At 46.9% G+C, this 21,705-nt stretch overlaps 4 protein-coding genes across 16 annotated transcripts in view; 2 read left to right on the top strand and 2 right to left on the bottom strand.

Annotated features, from left to right (window-relative positions):
• The window catches only part of Drep4 (DNA fragmentation factor-related protein 4), a 59,004-nt gene extending 49,721 nt beyond the window's left edge, over window positions 1-9,283 (bottom strand). Inside the window, exon 1 of the mRNA XM_076307254.1 lies at window positions 8,725-9,283. The gene's annotated coding sequence lies outside the window, so the exon portion shown is untranslated. The remainder of the gene's footprint in view (window positions 1-8,724) is intronic.
• LOC143144641 (very long chain fatty acid elongase 7) lies at window positions 1,735-3,929 on the top strand. Its single transcript, XM_076307269.1, has 5 exons — window positions 1,735-2,092; window positions 2,182-2,372; window positions 2,540-2,620; window positions 2,704-2,887; window positions 2,950-3,929. Exons 1-5 carry the CDS (start codon window positions 2,032-2,034, stop codon window positions 3,270-3,272), a joined length of 840 nt encoding a protein of 279 aa, XP_076163384.1. The 5' UTR covers window positions 1,735-2,031; the 3' UTR covers window positions 3,273-3,929.
• Window positions 9,284-9,517: 234 nt separating the features above from the next.
• Bond (elongation of very long chain fatty acid james bond protein) lies at window positions 9,518-13,825 on the top strand. 2 transcript variants are annotated; one of them, XM_076307253.1, is made up of 7 exons: window positions 9,518-9,659; window positions 10,151-10,249; window positions 10,585-10,775; window positions 11,030-11,122; window positions 11,239-11,295; window positions 11,448-11,690; window positions 11,780-12,074. In XM_076307253.1, exons 2-7 carry the CDS (start codon window positions 10,189-10,191, stop codon window positions 11,939-11,941), a joined length of 807 nt encoding a protein of 268 aa, XP_076163368.1. In that variant the 5' UTR covers window positions 9,518-9,659; window positions 10,151-10,188; the 3' UTR covers window positions 11,942-12,074. The 2 variants fall into 2 exon arrangements, with proteins under 2 accessions (XP_076163368.1, XP_076163367.1); XM_076307252.1 differs by lacking the exons at window positions 9,518-9,659; window positions 10,151-10,249; window positions 10,585-10,775; window positions 11,030-11,122; window positions 11,239-11,295 and having other exon boundaries at window positions 11,524-11,690; window positions 11,780-13,825.
• Sit (stuck in traffic) overlaps window positions 13,057-21,705 on the bottom strand; it is a 37,837-nt gene continuing 29,188 nt past the window's right edge. For 9 of the 12 annotated variants that reach the window (XM_076307259.1, XM_076307260.1, XM_076307268.1 and 6 more), the window contains 5 exons: window positions 18,133-18,240; window positions 17,759-18,030; window positions 17,447-17,630; window positions 17,234-17,349; window positions 13,057-16,676 (listed from right to left, as the gene is read on the bottom strand). In XM_076307259.1, the coding sequence (XP_076163374.1) occupies window positions 16,431-16,676; window positions 17,234-17,349; window positions 17,447-17,630; window positions 17,759-18,030; window positions 18,133-18,229 (915 nt within the window). In that variant the 5' untranslated portion in view covers window positions 18,230-18,240 and the 3' untranslated portion in view covers window positions 13,057-16,430. Of the gene's footprint in view, window positions 16,677-17,233; window positions 17,350-17,446; window positions 17,631-17,758; window positions 18,031-18,132; window positions 18,241-18,334; window positions 18,690-18,799; window positions 19,825-21,176; window positions 21,629-21,705 lie in introns of those variants that run through there. The other 3 variants (XM_076307257.1, XM_076307265.1, XM_076307264.1) reach the window with 3 other exon arrangements.

Genomic DNA, 21,705 nt, shown 5'->3' with positions numbered 1-21,705 from the left:
ATGTACGAACGATGCGTTTCGAAGGTGGGCAGCGTTCGTAAAGATCGCTGGAAATCGCTTGAAACGATTGAAAATTTCAACGGATCGATCTCTTCGGAAACGGCGGTTCCGTTCCGCCGCGGTAGCAAAAAAGGATGTATTGCAAAAGAAACGCAAAGTAGCGCAGCAGCGAACACTTTTACCTTATTCCATTCCGGATGTTCGACACAATTGCGACAATTCGATGCTCCGCTAACAGCGGGCGACCGTTAACGTAGCATCCGGAGTCGATTTTCTTCTCCCTTTAAACTTCGCATCGAGCGCGAACGAAAACGTCTCTTGGATCTCTTCGTAGATCGATATTCCGAGATCCGAAGGAATCTCGAAAATTTCAAAGTCCATTAAAGTTTCGCGGAGATAAAGTCGAGATAATTTCGCGTTCGTGGTCCCGATGCCTGATCATCGTCGCGGCGAAACAAAGACGATGTAAAAATTGACCAGAACGATGTTTCTTTGAAAATCCATCCGTCCGTGACGAAACAATTTTAGCCCGCGAATTTGTTTCGAAAAATTGAAACTCGTTCTCGCGGAACGGACGTTTCGGAGCTCTCTCGACAAAAGTTCCGTGGAAAGTTATTTCCGGATTTCTTTCGTAAAAAGTTTCCTAAAATAAATACAACTCCGAATTTACGGTACATCGCGAGCAATGGTTTTCTTGGACGATGCAACGTCGTATCGCTCGCGCAACGATAAGACGAAGCGAATCGGTGGTAAACAATACCTAAATAACATTTCGAGCGATCTTCTGAAAATGTCCGTTCTCGTTGCGCGAGAACTTTTATTTATCGTGCGAGTTCCGTTGCATCGTGTCAACGGAATCTACCGAAAACGTTTCCACGACCGTTTCGACCTTGCTTCCTCGGAACGTACGCGATAAATTCTCGAAGAAAGAGAATCGGGTAAGAGGTACGGGGTTCCGCGTAAAATCTTCGGAAAATTGTAACCGTCGCTGGCGTACACGCTTGCGTGGGAAGTGGAATTATAAATTGTCGAGATAAATTGGCATTGTTGGTAGCGAGCGTGGTATTTTGCATTCGCGTTATTGAGTCGCGCGTAATGTTAATTGGTACAATCGGATGCAAAGTGCCTTCGTGCGATGCTCTTCGTCGTTGGTGAACGATCGGTGTTTGCAACGGAATCGTGGCGTTTGCGAGAGGAGAACGGAGAACAACCGGGACGTAGAACGTTCGAGCGGACCGGGACGATGGGACCAAGACCGTGACAAATGACGAACGTGACGAAGATAGCGCGCGAAACGTTTCTCGAAGGAAAATGTTCGATCTCGTTATGGAATCGTCCGAAGAACGATAATTCCGTTTCTTGTAACGATTGACGCACGAAATTCTATTCGTGTAATACCGGTCGGGGATTAGCGCGGGCATAAATCGACCTCGGCTAAGGTTATCCACGGTCCGTGCACCCTCCGGCGGAAGAGGGTCAACAATTTTGCGCATCGCGGCATCGAGTTCCGCGGGGTGAAGCGCGCTACCGCTCGGCTCTCTTCTCCTCGCCTCTCTTCGCCTCTCTTCGCTTCTCTTCGCCTCTCTTCGCCTCTCTTCGCTTCTCTTCGCTTCTCTGCGCCTCTCTTCGCCTCTCTGCGCCTCTCTTCGCCTCGCACCGCCGCCCCCGGACGCAATTCTAATTAAAATATAATAGCTGTCGTGTTGACAGCAGCATTTTTGATGGGGGAAGCAAAGTTTGTCAGTTCGCTTTGTCTTTCCACGGCGATAGGTCGGATCGAAGGTCTATCGACGGTGGCTTCGTTCGGGCGCGATCGATCCTGAGGATCACGGATCGAGAAATTTGGACGCGAAACGCGCGCCAGACAATTTCACGCTTTCGTCTGTCTTCTCGATTTTGCCGCTCTCCGTCCGATACTCGAATATATCGAGCTTTCGTCCGTTTCGACGGGAGGAATTCTACCGAAAGGATCGATCGCGAAGATCCGCGAGTGTTGCGCGAAGGTCGACCGAGATCATCGTCGGATTCGCCATGGCGACGCTGATCAGACGCATCTACGAAGCGTACTGCTACCTCAACGACGAACTCGCAGGTACCGATAACGCGCGTTCCTCCGAGCCGAGGGATCGTAACGATCGAGTAGCGTTCGACGTGTTCTGGAGGTTTCTCTGTTTTCCAAAGATCCCCGGACCCAGGACTTTTTCCTAATGAGGTCGCCGTGGGCCTGCCTGGCCATTGTCGGGTTCTACCTGTACTTCGTCCACGAACTGGGCCCGAATCTCATGGCGAAGAGGAAGCCCTTCAAGCTGGAGAGGGTCATGCAGATATACAACGCCGTGCAGATAGTATTGTGCGCGTACGTCCTGCACAAGGTAAACGCGCGCTCGTTTCTTTTCGAACTCGAATCGAACAAATCGAACGCGCGGGTCGAGGTAAAGGTCGCGTCTGTCCAACGAGACGGAGGACACAGTGAACAGTTTCCGAACGATATCGTAGACCACTCGTGGGAAATTTCGTCGAGTCTCTCTCGTGTTTTCAGGCATTGACGCTGGCCTGGCTGAGGGACTACAGCTTCTACTGCCAACCGGTCGACTATTCCTACGACCCGCGAGCGCTCGAGGTAAATACACGCGCGATTTCTTCTTCGCGATGAAACTCTCCGTTCTCGAAACTTTACGCTAACGCGTATCTCGCGAAACGCAGATAGCTCGCACGGTCTGGATGTACTTCATCATGAAGGTGTTCGATCTGTTGGACACCGTGTTCTTCGTGCTCCGTAAGAAACAGAGCCAAATATCGTTCCTTCACGTTTACCATCACGCGGGTATGGCTTTCGGTACCTGGGTGGCGACCAAGTTCCTGGCCGGAGGACACATCACGTTTTTAGGTGAGCAAACCTTCGCAACGGCTTTCCGACCCACCGTTAACTCAACGAACTCGGTCTCCTAGGTACGATCAACTGTTTCGTTCACGTGGTGATGTACAGCTATTACTTGGCGACCTCCATGCGAATAAGCAGCCCCTGGTGGAAGAAGTACATCACCCAGCTACAGTTGACCCAGTTCTTCCTGATATTGGTCCACTACGTGGTTCTCGCTTGGGTGGAGGATTGCGGTTTCCCGAAATGGACCGCCGCCGTCCTCATCCCTCAGAATCTCTTCATGATCGTCCTGTTCGGCGACTTCTATTACAAAGCGTACGTGAAGAAGCCGCGCTCGAAGCTCGCCCAGAACGGTTTCGGCGGAAGTTCGAAGCACCGGACGGGAATGTAAAGAGCCGGTGAAGCGTTCCTTGGAACGCGACGGTCTATCGGCCCTCTATGCGCGTTTCGATGTCACCCCCGTTTACGTCCGGCGGGGTTCCTAATTGCCAACGGTACTCGTTATCGGGAACACGGTTTCGAAGACGGAACCGGTTTCGACTCGTCTCGATCCCCCACACCCTAAACGCCGAATTATCGAACGAAGAACGCGAGCTTCGTTCGTTCGGGCGTCACTTTCCGATGTAAATTTTTTCTTTCCCTTTCGATTAACGGCGACGAAACCTCTCCCATCGAGTGAGTTTCGAGCCGCTCGACAGCAACTAACCGGGATTCCTTCGAAACTGGACGCAAACTGGATCGTACGGTTGGGGGACGCGTAAAAAAAATCCGAACCACACGAAAGCATCGAAATCTTCGGTCTCGTTTTTCTATTTAAGTTCGTTCAACGCCTGTTTGCCGCTCGCGTCGCGCGACGTTGCAAAACACGCGCATCGACTCGACCAGAACGATTAGCACGTAAGCCACAGCCTGTCCGCGCTGCAAGCAAGTTCCTCCTCGTTCGAAAGCGTGTACCCTCTTCGACGGTGATCGCGTTGCGCGATCGCGGCGTCGACGATTACGCGCCTCTCTCTCTTCGAAGAATCAATAAAGTTATTTCGATTACGTACCTCCTACGCTATTATTTATTTCTAACCGATCGCGAAACAACGCGATCCATCCTACCAAAAATCTATCGCACCCGTGCAACGTTCATCGCTCGGTTCGTTGATTCGTATCCACGTTTTCACGGGGAACGAACGAGTAATACTTCGATCGATTAAATTCGATCTCGCGGATATCCAAAGCGTTCAAGAGGTGTACCTTTTTCAAAAATCGCGATCAATGAATAATCCATCGTTGCACCGAGATCGATACAATATAATGTATAATAATTCAAGCGAATTATTCGGAAAGTAAACGGAACTTCGAAACCGGCCCTTTACCAAAACCTGCTCCGATCCTTCTCAAAGGTAACTGTACAATTTCGTAACGACGAATCGGTCCGTTTTCGATCGATTTCGTTACGGAAGTCCCCGATCGGTGTTATCGCGATCGCACGACGAAAGCAACAGTACTCCATCTTGGAAATTTGCGTACGTTGCCCGTATCGGACGTGTATTTCTTTTACGCGCTTGCTGGAAAATTAATTCACGGTGCTCCTTCCGAGGTTGCGGGTTGACTCGTATCGTCGATTGTTTCCGTGACCGAGAGGTCGAGAAAACTCGCTCGAACGATTCACGTGTTTTCGTAGCCAATGGAAAATAATTTCGACGAAAGAAGCGCGGGAATGTCGCGCGTCGACGATCGTTCTGTTCCTAGATGGAGTCGCGATCGTTACCTCGCGGTATTCTTTTTATCTCACGGTCGTCAAAGTCACCGAAGATCGTCTCTTTCGCGTTCTTCGCGTTGAAATCTATCCGGAATCGTCCGAAGACTATTCAAGAGCGTTCCAAGACGATCGAGATCGTTAAAGTTCCGCGTGTTCGTGCCAACGGGAATTTTTTACGATTCGAATGGATGAAAAAATGTGTTCCGCGTCTCGTTCGATTCGATTTTTCGCACAATCTGAAAAAGTAGGTTGTCCTTCGACAGTTCCAAGTGTTTCACGGTAACCTTTCGTCGAGAATCCACGAATCCTCGTTTCGAGCAATTTTCCACGGGGTTTTGCGAACTCGACAAACGAAACACCTCGACTCAAAGGAACCGGACAGTCCCACAGCGTGTTTTCGATTCGGGACTCTCGAAACCGATCCGTACTTGTTTTACAAATGTTTCATTCGTGATAATTCATCTCGAAGGGAAGAAAAATGATCGCCGAGCGAATTACGGTCTCGTTCGTCATCGTTTAATCGTGTTCGTCGATGGAATCGGAAACGTTGCAACGTCGAGACCTGCTCGCAGAAAGGTGGCCCACTTTTCTGATGTTTTAACGACCGGTCCGGGCGAAAGGCAAATCATACGGGCGCAACGAAGAAAAAAAACACACCAGGAACCGCTTTTAGCGGCAGGTGCCGTTACGATATTTATTCGCCTCTAAAACCGTCTGCGCGCGATCGAGGTTTACTCGTTGATTCGATCGTTCGTCTTTCTCGAGAATAAGAACGAGCGAGAGACTCTCTAACGATCCTTCGAGAAGCGTACGATTTAAAAACCACGGTGAAGAATTTCGTTTTCACTCCCGAGACCCTGATAAGTCTCCTCTCGCTGATCTTCCACGGATCGTGTTTCGCGAACGGAACGAATTCCTTGCGAATGTACAACGTTGACAAATATTAGGGCCAAGTATCGGTTACGCGTCCTACTTGAAAACGTAGGACGTTTGAAAACTTTTTCAAAAGTGAGAAAAAGAAATTATACCGAGCGTATTTAAAATTTTATTTAAGATTCGCTCGCAGATTACTTTAACGAAGGATCCCGGTAAATACAATAATTTATGTTACAATGAACGTTCGTATGCACGTTTAATGTTAAGCGTAGGAGAGAAAAAAGACATCGCCGTTGGCCATTGCATCGTTACACTTCAATATTTCAATACACGTTACCATTAAAAACTTGTTTCTGCAACGATCTCACGATACATTCGTAATTTTTTCCATCGTGAAAAAACTCGATCGCGATATTTTTAAACGAAATCTTTACTTCGTTTACTTTCATTTAGAACAATTTACGGGCATGCGCGTAACATGCCCATTACAAAATATACCTTTTTTTTATTTACATGAATTTTCATTTGATCGCTTAGATGGAAAATAGGAATATATTTTCATACTGTTGCAACGAAGGAAAGTCGTTCATAGAAACGTGCGTCACAAATTATTCACCACGATTCTACTCCGATCGTCTAAACGAAAAATACACCGTACTTGTATCGTTCCAAATATTCGCTAATATTCTGTGGATAAAGCTTCGTGAAATATATTCGTATTCGTTGGATTTTTAGCAAACGGTGTTTCTGCAAGAATTTCTTGATAATTTTCAAATTGCAAAAGCAACGTCTCCGCCTAAAAAAAATACAGTTCGAAAGGCCGATCGTTCTGGATAAAAATAAACAAATAAACAAACGAAAAAGGAAAAGAAAGAATCGTTGATCGTGCGTTTTAATTATTTCCTACCTACGTGAAAGACGATCCGAACATTTTTGCACTTGTCGCTTGAGCGATCGGAAAAACGGATCGGAGCGAATACTTGCAGGAACAACAGCGCGATATTATTTTCTATACAAATCGAAGAAAAATGGAGAAAAAAAAATGCTAAATCGTAACTCGATACGATCGACCGTTTCGTAATTGAGAATTCGTTCGTGCGATTAATTTCCGGCCGAATTCAAAATTCATCGTCGATCGTTCGAACGAATTCGAAAACAGCGAAACGTTGACTCGAGTCGTTCTTCAATTTCACGCGTACCGGGTGTTTTAATTTATTCCACACCCGTTAGGGTAAAGAAGGCTCGTTTCTCAGCGGAATGGACCCAGGTGACGAAATCGACGTTACGTTCCTCCGAGTCGCGTCATCCGCTTCCGGTTGGTGCCGGATTCTCGCGAGTGTGTCGTTGCCCATTTTGAAATTCGCATCAAGGTTGCGAATCCCCCGATCGCCCGGCGGGGCAATTATAAATTAGATACACATTATGTGTAACAGTTACATTAGAAAGTGTTGGCTGGATGACGAGTTCCGTTAGGTGCGTTCCTCGACGATTCACGCGACACACGCCGAAGTAAGACGAGATGCTCGTTACCTGGCTTCCATTCGATAAATAGACCCGCGCGTGTTTCAGTACCATCGTTAATGGAACATCGAGTCGTTGTTAAACATTTGCGTTCAAAGTACACCCTGAACGAGTATCGTTGTTATTTATCGATCGTCCACTCGAAGCTTGTTTACGAACAAGTATTGCGCAACGTTTGAAAATCCGACTAACGATACTTAGACCGTGCAAACGATCGGTTACAATTGGCCCGAGGCTGAATCGTTGCACGCAACGGTCTCGCACCGGTTTTCCAACGCGATCGGATTTTTCCACGTTTTCTCGAATTCGCGCGAGGACTTTGATACCGCGATTCGAGCACCCGGAGCTCCCGATCGGATCACGGACGTTGCCTCGCAACGGGAAACGGAATCAATTTCCGAAATCAATTTCCGTGGGTCCGTTCGATGGACACCGTCGACGGTACATCGGTGAATCTCGGTCAGGGAACGCTAACTCGTCGCGAAAACCTTATCCATTTCGACCTACTTACTGGCAGCTTCACCTCGCCTTCGAAACGCCCCGTTGACTTACTTCGTAGCAACTCCGTTAGAAGGAGCCTCTAAAAAGCACGCACGGTTTGTTTTTCTTCCAAGAGCATCGGCTAGGGTATCATCTGTTATTGGCCCGACCCCCATTGCCGATTGCCCCGAAGAAACGTTCCGGTTCGCGATTTACGGATCATCGGCGAGTCCTGGACTCGCGGCGTTCGTTAACTCGAAAACCGGGATTGATTTACGGCCGCGTGATTTCTAATAGTAAAACCTACGTTGCGGTTAAAATGTAAATATAGCGCAAGCCGAGTGGGTCGTTCCACTTTTGATTTTACTGCGCCGCGTAACTGTATTTCGAAACGGGAGAGCTACCAGAAGAAACCAACGTTACCGCGGCAAAGAAATTGCAAAGCTTGCGAAATATCGCGATACGCGCGTACAGTTTGGACGGAAAATGTCGAAAGTGGGCCGTAACTCGGTAACAGGGATCGGAATGGTTACTCGCGCGACCCACAAAGTATCTCGACGACAATGAGTTTCCCACCGAATGAATTTCGTTTCGTCGTCGTTGATCGTCGGATGTAAGATAACATTGACATCTCTCGGTACCGTCGAGTTGTCACCGGCTATTTGAGTAGGCGATACAGTTTGGCAGGACAGTTTCTCTCTCTCTCTCTCTCTCTCTCTCTCTTTCTCTCTCTCTTTCTCTCGCTCTGGCTCGGTCTGGCTCGATGCAAATGTTTAGTCATTCGAACAGCCATGAAATCGAGAGATCTCCGCTACGCGCCTCATTGTTCCACGCCTCCGAGGAGTTTAACGGGGCAAACAAGTTCACGCTTGAATCCACTTAGTCGTCCGTGTTAATCCGTGTCTCTTTATTCCGGTCAAATAAGCCGTCCGCGGATTTCGCAAATATTCGACTGCATCGCTGGCAAATATTTCACGCGTTCAGCTTTTCGCCTTCGGTTCTCGTTAATGCGGTCGGTTTTTCGCCTATCGTTTCCCGGTGCCGCGAGAACATTAAATTAACGCGTAATCGACGGATTTCGTTGAACGAGTATACGACGCGTGATCGTTAACCGGCCGAGTCCTCCGTACCGCGAGGACGCGTCTTACCGGCATCGCGTTACGATTTCGAGGGTTCGCGGCGCCTTATCCGGTCTAACGTTACAATTTTCACTGACCTTAATGAAGCCGGCTGCGATGTCGGCGAAACGTCGTTCGGTACTCGAGGGTGATTTGCACGCGAGACAAGTACCGGCCGTAGTTTCAACGTTCGGAAATCTTTACGTCGAGCGGAAACGTACGACTTTCCGTTTCGTTCGATCAATCGTTACCAGAGACTTCGCCCCCGAGTCTATTACAGAACCGACGAACCGAGTACCGTCGATCCGGGTCCTCCCTGCTCGTAGCGTTTCATCGCCTCCAGCACACGTGACGACGATTGCATCACGCGTAAGCGTATCCGTCCGTTGAAATCAAGAACGCAAAGTTCCCTCGCAAGTCAGTCCACGTTCGTACTTCGAACCGCGGACGTACGAGTCTCCGACCTGGAACCTTTCGGAAGTTAACGACACCTCGACCGACGCTCGCCGCCGTGATTCGAGCATATCGGACATTACGAAATGCGCGTACACGCGGCAACGTAAACTCCATCGTGACATCGAGAACGCATCCACCGAGTCCCAACGAAACCGACCGCTTCTTCGCGCGGACCCGTTGCGTTTCTAGCCGTTTCGCGACTTTATCCTCCCCGAGCCGATCCTGCGTCCTGCTCCTCCCTTCCTCTTGCGCGCGATCCCCGATCGGACCACGGAAATCACGATTTGACAACGAGCGCGAACATCGACGGTGGTGGGGCCGACCAACGAAGATCGAGGTGTTTGGTCCTCTTAGCGGCTACCTTCGTCGCTAGATCTTCAGTTTCTGGTTCGCGGCCTCTCTTTCATCATCCTCCGCTCCTCCGGGTGACGCGCATTCCGAACAACGACGACGACCTGTCGGAGAATCGTCGAGAACCGAGCGGTGCACCCAACGGAAGTGACTTCGATGCGGTAACCTTACGACCAAAGAGGATTTCTGTTCGAGCGAGTGCACTATTAGGAGACATCGAAGCGAGGTAAGTCGTTGCTTTCGAGAAATTTTCGATCGGTACAGAAACCGTATCGTGGAATCGGACCAGTCGGGAACGTGGAGCGAATTTGGGGAACGAGGAAAATGCAATATTTTTCAACGATATCGTCTTTTTTACCGAGCGTCTATATATTTTAGCTTGTTTCGAAGCTTCCAGTGTATCGGTTACCTTAGCGTAAAATCGACTCTTTCGAGCGGTGTAACATTATTAGGAAATCGAACCACAAATACGTACCGACGGTTTTAACAACGATTTTCGTATTAAAATATTTACGATCGTTAAATACGCATCGATGAGAACAAATATATAAGTGCCAATATCCTCGAAGAAGTCACCGACCCGTGGTCGAAGAAAGTACGCAGACTATTCTTTGCACCGAAATTAAATCGTAAAAAATCTAAGATCTTCGATATCCGGACTATCGAAAATTCTATACCTTTTCTCCGAGAAAAACCGATCTTTTCTCTTCGTTTCAGAGTTCGTACGAAAAAAGTGCCGAAATAAATCTGCCAACATGACGAGCCTGATTCACACGTTAGCCAGCAATTACAACGAGTTCTTGCAAGTCAACAAAGGTAAATCGCGTGTCGGCGAAACGACGTCGACTGTCGGAAACTCGATCGGCCGAGTCGAATTACTTTTTTCTTTTTTCGTCGCGATTCGTTGGACGATCGACGCGATCGCTGAAAGGACAGGTTGCCTCCTTTCGTATTCGTGCAAATTTCGCGCGACGACGATTGAAAGGAATCGAAAACGCGTTACGGTCGCCCGTGATGGTACTCTTTGCTCTTTTGTGCTCGAATAAACGGAATTAGCGTCGAAAACACCGAACGGTGAATAGCGCTGTTAATCGATGCACCACCGAAGCATCGTCGACGCGCTCGACGAGATAAACAATATTATTTTCCAGAGATCAGCGTGGACTCGTGGCCGTTGATGGGATCTCCGATACCGCTGCTTTGCATCACGTCCACTTACCTGTTGTACGTTTTGAAATTTGGACCGAAGATGATGGAAAAGAGGCCCGCTTACCAACTGAACACACTGATGATCGCCTACAATGCTTTCCAAGTCGTCTTCAGCTTGTGGTTAACTTGCGGGGTAATTGTCGACGATCGGGACAATTTCGAATCGGCGGTGCAAAGTTCTCGGGATCCTCGTAACCGAAGCTTTGGGTCGGTGTCGAACGAACGTGAAAACGAGAAAAGAACAACGGGAAAAGAAGAGAAAGAGACTCGTCCGACACCGGCCTCGATTCTTCGATTCGAATCGTTGAAACGGTTCCAATCCTGTTCGCTCTTTCTCGCGATCACTTTCCTCGAGGTTAACGGTACCGATCGTTCGTCCCTTTTCAGATAGGATCGGCTCCAGGCTTGTGGAAATTGGTCCTGTCGCCTCACTGCAGCAACTCGAAACGATCACCGGTGAACTTGGCCATGCAAACCACGGTGAGTTGCTCGACGAATAAGCGACGCGCGAACCAATTTACGGGAATAACCAAACGAGGCACGATCTCGTCCAAGGGGTTATTACGGTGTGGTAATGCAATTTTTAAACGATACAGATATCCTCGTTAGCCTGGTGGTACTTCATAGCGAAGGTCATCGAGCTTCTGGACACGGTGAGTCGGAACTTTGGAATATTTATCGATTATCGATCGCAATCTGGCTTAGACTCGCGGCTAGAAACGATTCGTTGTACCGCGATCGATGCGAACCTTTCTCGAGAGCAACCGATCCGAATGCAAACCGAACGAATTCTTTTCGATCCAAGGTGTTCTTCGTTCTACGAAAGAAGCAAAATCAGGTCACCTTCCTGCACGTCTATCATCACACGATGACAGCCATTTTCTCCTGGTGTTATCTGAAATTTCTACCCGGGGAACAGGGCGCCGCGATCGGTTTTCTCAATTCGTTCGTGCACATCGTCATGTACACGTACTACCTGATCGCCGCCCTGGGTCCACGGTACAAGAAATACCTATGGTGGAAGAAATACATGACCTGGATCCAACTGGTAAGCTCGAACATCGAATCGTTGCACGACTCGTTCGCGAAACGTCGACGCACGACGATCGTTAATACCCGTTGATTCCGCGCCGACAGATCCAATTCGTCTTAATGTTGGCCTACCTGACGATGACCCTCGCGATGGACTGCAAAATATCGAAGCCACTCACCTACTTTTTCATGGCGTTCGTGGTGATTTTCATCTACCTGTTCAGCGACTTCTACAGGAAAGCTTACAGGAAACAGAAGACCGTGTAACGTTTCACGTGGAACGGTGCACGATCATTTTCGCGCCCCTGGTTCGGTTTCCCGCGGATCCGCGTATGTATATGGGTGTATTTTTCAAAAAGTTTTCGCACGAACTAGGAAGGGATGGTCGCGCGTCGAAGCGTTCGACGATAGTTTCTTCGTTGGACGGCACGTGTCTCCTCTGCTCCTGTCTCGTCGCAGCCCGGATGTCCTCGTTTAGCGATCGTCCGGGCACTAATGGACGTAAACGAGGGAAAGGTACGGTAAAGACCAGGAATGGAAGTCGTAACGAGACGAAGATACCGTCATCGAGATCAATTACGTACCGGCGGCGGTCTCGAGAGATTCGAATTCTGGCTTCTGTCGATGAAAAACGGTTTCACTGTTTCCGCGTGGACGTCTCGCGAGGTAACGGGCTCGGTGAACGATCTAGGCCAACGGGTCCACGAACGATGCGTTGTTCGAAGACTCGTCGCGGTACAACGATACACGGAACGGGAATAGGAGTCTTGACCAAGCCCAAATCGCCCGAGGCTCTCGTTTTTCGTTCGAGTGGGCTACGACCCGAAAAAGGAACCGAACCGAGGGAACAACCGGTGTCCGCGCGGACGTTGCCACGCGCTCGCAGTGAAACGGTAACTGCTATTTCGACGCGGGACGATCAACCTCGCAACTATGCGCTCGCTCCGCCTTCGAACGACGAATTCCAGCCCACGGTTACGCACCTCGATCCATCTTTTTTCCATCTGTTGTGGATGGATCTGGATCGAAACCGGCGGAGAACCCATTTTTCAACGACGCGAAAATTTTTTCCTCTATCTTCTCGCCGCGAGACTGCCCGAACGGAGAACCGTCGATTAATCTCGCTAAGTAGTTCGTTCTCGGCTTATCTCAGGGAGTACTTTCATCGCGTACGTAAACGTCAGAGCTGGAAGAAATTTCGTTCGAACGACAGTGGACCAACGAACGCGGAACGATTTCGATCTAACGTTCGAGACGAGAGAATTTCTATTCGTCCGTTGTGGATTGTTTCGTTCCGTAATTCAAATTCTAATTCTCGCGTGATCAGTATCTGGACGAAATATTGCGTTCCTTTCGTTCGTTTCTCGAAACTTTTATTCGGACGAGAATTTCGTTCGTCTCTGATCGATTTATCCAGACGTCTCGTTCAAGAATTCTTCCACCAAAAATACGGAATCGATTTTATTCGAATAATTGGACAGACACGTTATCAAGATCCTTCTTAAGAGTGAGACAACTTTTCGCGAAATATTTGATTCGATTTTCAGAGTAGCTGTGTTTTCGTGAATTTCGTTCGTCTCTGATCGACTTATCCAGACGTCTCGTTCAAGAATTCTTCCATCAAAAATACGGAATCGATTTTATTCGAATAATTGGACAGACACGTTATCAAGATCCTTCTTAAGAGTGAGACAACTTTTCGCGAAATATTTAATTCGATTTTCAGAGTAGCTGTGTTTCGTAACGGTACGTATTCGTGCATTTCATATTCTTTTTCAACGTCGAACGCTCCGGTACAATGGTCGAAAGGGTCGCTAACGGACGATACGGAAACGAAAATCGATTCTCTTCGTACCGAACAAAAATCGATCTCGTCGATTCGCTCGAAAAATGTAACGCATTCGATAACCACGATTACCGGGATTCCTTAATTTTTGTAGCGAATGGACGAACTATCATCGGAAGTATTTATCGAAAAGTTGTATTTGTCACGTTTGATAACACACGACACGAATGACAAACGTCACCGTCGATCGTGACACATGCGTGTACTTAGCATATTTATGAATTTCGGTCGAGAGAATTAACGAAGCATCCTTGAGATATGTAAATACATACATAATATTGTTTATTAAAACGCTTCCGAATGGATTCAATTTTTTTTTTTTTCACACCCTGCTCCTTTGTACCTCGCCAATGTTCTTCGAGGATTTGTAGCGCTACACGCGGTTAAAGAATAGTCCAAAAACGTGGTAATTACGAACAATTAATTAATTCACAATTTTGTGATCTTTCGAAACACTTTTGAAAGAAATACTGTTACGTTACACGTACGTCGTTTCGATCTCGTTCTTGGTTCTCGTTGTTACAAGCATTAAGAATAAAATTGGCTAACAAAAGTTTTACGCGAAAGTCGAATTTACACGATCCGTTACATTATAATTTTTAATCGTCGAACAATCGTAGGACGAAACTCATTTGCAACGTAAAAACGCTTGTTTCGACCAACACCGATCCACTTGTCTTTTCTATCCAATCGTCGTTCCTAAACGATCTTAAACGTTCTCCAATAAATAGCATCGTACTTCAATAATCGCAATTGCACTCTACGCTACGTTATACATGCCGTCCGATATAATACAAAAGGGTACCGCCGTGTACATCTAACTCTGTCTTCAGCGTATCTTCGATCGACGAACCGGGAATCTTTGGCAAAAAGCGTAGCTTTTGGGAAGAGAGGCGGTTCTAACTCGAGACCGGGCAATCGAGCGGGAAGAAACTATCGTTGTCCACGATATAACGTGGTTCGTCTTCTAACGTTTAAAACTGGAAAACCCGTAACAAAGTTTGCGTTCGTCTTGAAGCGTAGGCGCCGTGCACCCCATGGAAGAAACACCACGAACGCGATTCTCGACGAAACTTCCAAACGTTTCGATAACAATTTTCGCGCGTCGAGTCACGATGCAAATCGCGTTAGATCTTGCGAAATACCTCGTCGAATTACACTTTACAATCGAGCTTTTTTTGGACGAAAATTACGAAAAAGAAACTTTACACTTCCTCGAAGTGTAAAGCGATTCGGTCGAAGCGCGCTGAAAATCGTATCATTTGAACTGAATCGCCACCGTTCGTTCTCGTTTGACGCCGTTGGTATCCCGAAGCAACGAAATATCTCTGTCGTCTTTTGTTCCTTCTCCCGTGAAATTCATCGTGCACGGTTTCGACCAGTCAATGACGCGTTCACGTTTTTAACGCCTCGTCAATAATCAACCGTAAGCGTGACCGTTGTCCCGTTAATTATCGTTTGTCGAGAACCCGTGGGGAAGTTCCGGCACACGTGGGTGCGCGAACTGAATGCGTTCGTTCATGCAAATTGCATTCATTTGCAATTATAATGCACGACTCTTCTTCCAGCGGGTGCGGCGGTTCGTCAACAGATCTTTAAAACGTTGGGCAAACCGGGCAAAGGACTGGCGGAATTTCTTACGCAATCTTCTTTTTCGAAACGTTTCACGCTTCGCGGGACGATGAATCGGTCCTGAATGGGGGCTGTTGAAAAGTTTTTCGCAAAGAAGGTAGTTGCGAAATTTCGAGATTCGATCGCTAGAGCTCTCCGGCTGCGCTAGAAACGTTCGAGAATTGTCTCTCGTTCCGTTTCGCGATGATAAAAAAGAGTAGGCCGAGTATCCGCGAATCTGTCGTTAACAATTATCGCGTACGCGTTTGATCATCGTCTGGAACGTTCTCGCAGCTTTTCCCCTTGCAGGAATTTGACGAGCGTTCGTTTTCGAGTACGATAATGGCGTAAGAAATACCACGCTCGGCGAACAAGTTACAACGAAGCTTTATCCAATCGCTGGAGAACCGATCGACGAACAATTCGACAGCGTCGCGTCGTCCGAGCGTCGCGTACCCAATTTCGAAGTTTCGAAATTCACGAATGCTCGAACTCGATCGCCCTACGCGTTCGAAGACTTCGAAGGCTCGAACTACGACCGATTTCTAACAATCATTTACTGGTCGATAGATCGCAAAGACCGAGAAGTTCCACTCTCTCGACACTGTGGAAGCAATTTTAAGCTCCTGAGTTCTCCTAACTGTCGCTAAAGCTACCTGGGACTCGGTGGAACCGTTCGAGTCGCGCTCGTTTCTTCGTTCCCTCGTCTTAAATTAAGAACCTTATCGCATAGAAAATTTATTTAAAAATCCCGCTCTGTCTACACTCGTTCGTGAGGGACGAGAAACGATCGCGATTCGAATAAAAGATCCACCGACCCGAACTCGTATTTACAAGAGACGTCGAATTCTTATCCCGGTTCTGTTCCAAGCGCGACTCGGCGTCTCCGATCCTGAACGTTCAGGTGACGTCCTTTCGCAATCGTTGTCTATCCACGCACGGTCTTAAACAACTAACGATCCAATTGACGCGCGGGTTCGAAGAATCGGTCGACGACCGTCCATCGAAATCGATAATCGTGAAGCGATCGATCCTCGCGTGCAAATATCTCGGCGTTTAATCTCTCTCGGTCACCGCCAGGGTGCGTATTCGTCCATTCGGTGTTCCTGAGTTGGGATCGGAAATATCCCGAGGGATCTCGATCGTATTTCCTGTTTAAAACGGTTCAGTTTCAACGCGGCGCGTTCTACCCTCGTTCGTTGCCCATTGCGCATCGCTCCGTTGAACGTAAAAACCAATGGCGACTCGCGAGCATCCTGATCGGTTCTCCTTGTCCCATCGTGTTCCTTTCGTTCCGGACTAGTTGGTCTTCGGTTTCCCGTTTTGAAAGTCACCGTTCGCTTCCTTCGTCGTCGAACCGTTCCGATCCTCCTCCTCTTTCGACCTCTTCTTCTCGCCGGGATTGTAAGCGTGGGTGTAGAAATCGGCGAACAGGAAGTAGAAGAAAATCGCGTTCGGAAGGATCAGGATCAACGACCATTTCGGGTAATCGCAGTCGTAGATCAGCAACTGACAGCTGTGCAGAAACGCCAAGCAGAATTGACCCTGTTATTGGAAAAAAAGAATCTTTCGATTATTCCGTGTTAATTGCAGAAGCTTTCCGCTTTTACTCTCGTAAGATTAATCGCGGGTCGTAGGTCGCTAGACTCCAAAGCTCAATCGAACTATGTATCGTTTGTCTACCTCGTGGCTCCATCTCTCGTCGAAGACCAAAACTGTAAACCGGACAGGAGATATATCCGACGTAATTCCTAGTCGAGCGATTAGTAACGATACAGACGGGTCCATCTTTCGTCGAACACGGAAATTATAAATTCAACTATCGCGGAGATCTCGGCTGACACGATTCATGGTGGGGTAGCGATCTCGAGCGGCCAATAACGTTTGACTACACTCGTAAGGGTACGGGCAGCTCTATCGAATCGTGAAACACAAGGAGAACTTTCAAAACTTTTAACTTAAGCGCCTCGCTTGCGAAAAGTATTACGCAATACTTTTCATCTACAGTTAAGACAGTTCCCAATCGGCAATTTTCATCGCGCAAAATAGTGACCCTTTACGAAATGTTTGATCGTCTCAATTGCCGCGGTTGCGATTCGTACCATTTGAAGCGTCGTAATGTACTTCTTCCACCACAGGTACTTTTGGTATTGAGGTAGTAGGGCAGCCAGCAGGTAGTACGTGTACATGATGATGTGCACGAAACTGTTGATGACCCCTTTAACGAAACGGAACACGCGTCATCGAAGAAGATCACCAACGTCGTATAATTGTACTCGGTTGATCGAAAGCTACGAAGAAAGAGGGCGTTATACCTATGAATATGCCGTGACCTCCTGGGTAGTATTTAGTCGCGCCCCACGACACCATTGGCATCACTGTGTGATGGTACAAATGGAGGAACGTGATTTGATTCTCTTTCTTCCGGAGAACGAAGAAGACCGTGTCCAGAAGTTCGGAGATTTTTGCCAGGAAGTATACGTAGACCCCTCTGGCGACCTGGAAACGTGCATTTCGATCGCAATATTTTCGTACGTATCGAAAAATCGGGAAGGTCGAACGATACGAAAGAATATCGTCACAGGAAGCGGGAATTCGGTGAGAAGGTAAAAGGAGATGAAAAATACCCTGAGTGCTTCCGGTGAATAGGAGGAATCAACCGACTGGCATTTCCAGCTGTAGTTTTTCAGCCAGGCACCGTCCAGACCCTCGTAGAACAACCAGAGGCTGAGTAGGACCTGCAGGAAATTGTAGACGACGAGAATGTTCTTCAGCTGATACGGTTTCCTGTGTGCCATTTGTCGCGGGCCCCATGACAGACAGAAGTACAGGTATCCGATCAATATAGTGGCACCGGGTACGGGCGATGGTATGAGGAACCAGTCCTTCGTCCGCGGATCTGAGAAACGATTAGCGCGTTTAATAGCAAGGACGGACACGAAGGAGAGAAAATCCACGGGCTGGAAAGATGGGTCAGCGTGTGAAAATTACCGCTACTTACCGGAAAGATCGTGGAATACGTGGTCGTAGAACCGAACGACCGAGTTGTTGTAGATGTTGGACATCCTATCGGTCGGATCTGTGCCGTTCGCGTTCATTGGAAAGGAAACTGAAACAATAACCAGTCGTTTAACTTTTCAAAATTCTACAGTCGACTTTCCAACGAAGAGTTTCCATCGTTACGAAACCGTTAAGTGTATTACCTTCTGTTAAGGATTCGTAACGTTCTATTCGCGATTGAATTATCTAAAAATTAAATACCGGAAGCAAACTACGGAGCACCAGGAAACACCCGAATAAGAAGGAACGAAGCCACGTTCTCGGGCGTCGAATGTTTTATCGCTTTTAAAAGTCGTTGATCGAAACTCGCATAAATATTTCCAACAGGAATTACCATGAATAATGAAACCGGATCGCTAATTCGTTTTCGAATCTAACGCTGTTGTCGAGGTTCTCGGTACTCCGAAACAAAAAAAAAACGACGAATTAAGAAAAACCGGGAAAGAAAAACGATTATTAAGTCGCTCGGAGAAACCCGATTTCACGTAGTATAAAAATATGTTGATCGGTCGGATGAAGTAATGATAGGTGCTGAACAGAGAGCAACCGATTGCATCCTGCACAGAGCGTTTACGAAGTTGAGAATACGTCTTAACGGGAACAATTACCGTTCTCGTGGAAACACCTATCGAGTTCTGTTTTCTCGAGCGATTAGTCCATTCCGTTGTATGTCACTTGCGCAAGGGATCGACCGATTGCTCAAATCTACATTCCCGGTTGAAATCTGCGTATGAACCGGTTCCAATTCCATTTCGAACTGTTTCGTACGTAGCGGAAAAGAAGTGAAAGAAACCAGCGTGCTCGGTTTCGTAGTCGTTAATGACAGCGTTTAAATTACTTGGTAACAATGTTGTACCGCTTTAACGAATCTTACTCCCTTTTGTCCATTCGATTTTTTTTTACACTGTGTTTTGTATTTCTAAGTCGAGTATTAGCATCGGGAGTTAATCGGTGGACGAAAGAGGCACAAGGTCGTCAGAAATGTCGTTTCATTTGCGAGGGGACCACTTAACGCTTTATGCAGCGATTTTAACTAACGTTCGCAAAGAACTAAAAAATAGTCGACCCACATTTGGTCGTATAGTTTACGAAATATTGGGCAACAAAAATCGCAATTCCCTCACTGGGTCCTCCAGTCCTTACGATTAAAGAGACTCAATAATTAAGAAGTTTAAATTTGGAGTAATCTTTTCTCTGTGGTCGCTCGAGTGGAAAATATTAAACTATTGAAAAATTGTCAATTGAAACAAATATCGTATTTATCGTGCCCTTTAAAATCATTTCCAATAGAAATGTTCCATGGATCGTAAACATTTCACAGATACCGGATGAACTTTCTTTTTTGCGCATGTTTAAACTACATCGACTGCTTATCATTATTAACGACTTGTTCCGTTTGTTGGAACAGGTTTCGTGCATTTACGTCTTTGAGGAATGTAACGATTTTTTTACCGTTTCCCGGCGTGTTTACTAATATCTTCGCGTTTGGGTTTGACATGGACACTGTCATCTGTCTTTCGTACCTTTGACATTTAAAAAGCATGGTCTTTCGACGAAATTATATAAGAAACATTATTTCGGTTTCCAAAATGGTAATTTCTAGACAAAGAAGCCTTTTTACCTCTTGATACTCGTCTTGTGAATTATCGATCAGCGGTGAAACATTTTTCGTTCGTCTACGAAATCCCGTTAAAATCAATCTTCCTTCTTTAAATTCAATGAACTCGTGGACAAAGATGATGTTTCACCACGCAACGGGTAAACTTTTCCCCGTTTGCGTTATTCTTCTCCTATTCGGAGAAAAATTAGCGCTTTTAAAGCGATCCGTCACCGCTTCGTGAACGCATCGATTATTTAGCAATTGCGCGGAACGAGTTACTGGATTTGAACGACGCTCGTAAAACACCGTTCGACGTTAACTTTACAACGAGTCGTAAAATGATTTTAAAGTTACTTACTTTCGAGAGAAGTGGAACATAACACCCGTAAAGGTGAACCGTCGGTTAAATATTATGGTAATAATGGTGCCTCGGGCAAGGACATTTCGCGGGCGTTGCTCCTCGATGCGCTACAAGCCGCGATAACGATCAAACGTTTTGCCATCGATTGCGCAACGATTACGCTTCAAATCTATACACACGTCGCGACGAAAGTAAAAATCAGTCCCGAATCCACCAGACGAGTGTTTCGACCGATCCGAAACGATCCAAAACTATGGTTGGTCCGCGCGCGAACGTTTCACCTGCGAAGCGAGGGGAAAAGAAAGACAAAGCAGAAGTGGCACAATTACCGTGATCGGTAATCGCTCGAGGGATCAACGACGAACCGACACGAAACCTTTCATCAAACGAATCAACCGAGCATCTCGATATCCCGACGAATCAGGTGGCCGCGACCGACTTCGTTTCCCTTCGTATACAACGTATCTCGAAATTGTAACGATCCGATGAATAAAAACAATTTTTAACCGTCCTGCGCGTTGATTCTTTATTTACGCGTAAAAAGAGCCAATGCGAGTCAAAATCAATATCACGACACAAGAGATATCGTATTATCGTAGAATTCTACCGAAATATACGTACACAAATATCTATATACAAATATAAAAATCTCGAATTTCGAAACGAAATGGCAAGTGGTTCTTCGAACGACGAAATTTGACATTTTATACGCGGAATGATCATCGATCATTAGACGAACTTAAAGTTACTTCTCGTAAAAGTATCACGAGAAGGGATATCCCCGAACGGATATGTAAAAGAAAAATAAAAAGTTATCCACTTTGTCGCTCCCGTAGAATTCAATTTTGCCGTAAGGAATAATTACGCTCGACAAATTTGTTCCCGCGTCGTGGAACGAGGAAACGAAACGTAACGTATCGGCGATTTACGAGCACCGGATCGGAAAGAAATCGAACGAAACGATTACCGAGGGAACAATGTAGAGAAGTCGAGGTGATAAACTTAGCAGCTACTTTTCAATTACCGGTTTTCCACATGACACGAGGGATACTTCCACCGTACCAGCCGGTCAACGAAAGCTATTAGCTCGTGATGAACGAGCTCTGTCTGGTCATTCGGACAGCTTCTCTCGCGTGGAGCATTCAATCCAACGAGCGGATAAATCGCGTCGCAAAGTAGCGAGCTGGAGGAAATACGAGGGTATTTCACTCGTGACGGTGTCTACGGGAGTCAGTCGAGAAATTTCGTGACGACGAGTCGTTTGCACCGGCCTTAATTAGGTGGCAATGGCCCGATCTTAAAAGAAATTGCACGTTCGTGAATTACTGTTTATCGCGCGAGGGGAAATTACGAATAAAGCGGTCCGAGAATAACGCAACTTCGTTCTCGAGCGAATTAAACCGATTCGTAGTTTCCGGCGCATGTTTTCATTAACCTGGATTTACCCTTTTTTGGTCGAGCGTTCGTAAGCACGTATCATTCACCACATGTTGCAATTTCACCGCGAAACTGTTCCTTCGTGCCACTTCGTTATTTTTAAAGTGGATTCCATA

Source organism: Ptiloglossa arizonensis, chromosome 3, assembly GCF_051014685.1.
Source record: "Ptiloglossa arizonensis isolate GNS036 chromosome 3, iyPtiAriz1_principal, whole genome shotgun sequence".
NCBI classification, from domain to species: Eukaryota; Metazoa; Arthropoda; class Insecta; order Hymenoptera; family Colletidae; genus Ptiloglossa; species Ptiloglossa arizonensis.
The sequence above is the reverse complement of the archived record's forward strand: the minus strand, read 5'-3'. Positions and strand labels throughout refer to the sequence as shown.

Coding starts and splice junctions, on each gene's coding strand:
- LOC143144641 (XM_076307269.1), top strand. CDS start 2,032: ATGGCGACGCTGATCAGACGCATCTACGAAGCGTACTGCTACCTCAAC. Junction 2,093..2,181: donor CCTCAACGACGAACTCGCAG/GTACCGATAACG, acceptor TGTTTTCCAAAG/ATCCCCGGACCCAGGACTTT. Junction 2,373..2,539: donor GCGCGTACGTCCTGCACAAG/GTAAACGCGCGC, acceptor TCGTGTTTTCAG/GCATTGACGCTGGCCTGGCT.
- Bond (XM_076307252.1), top strand. CDS start 11,657: ATGGTGGAAGAAATACATGACCTGGATCCAACTG. Junction 11,691..11,779: donor ACATGACCTGGATCCAACTG/GTAAGCTCGAAC, acceptor CCGCGCCGACAG/ATCCAATTCGTCTTAATGTT.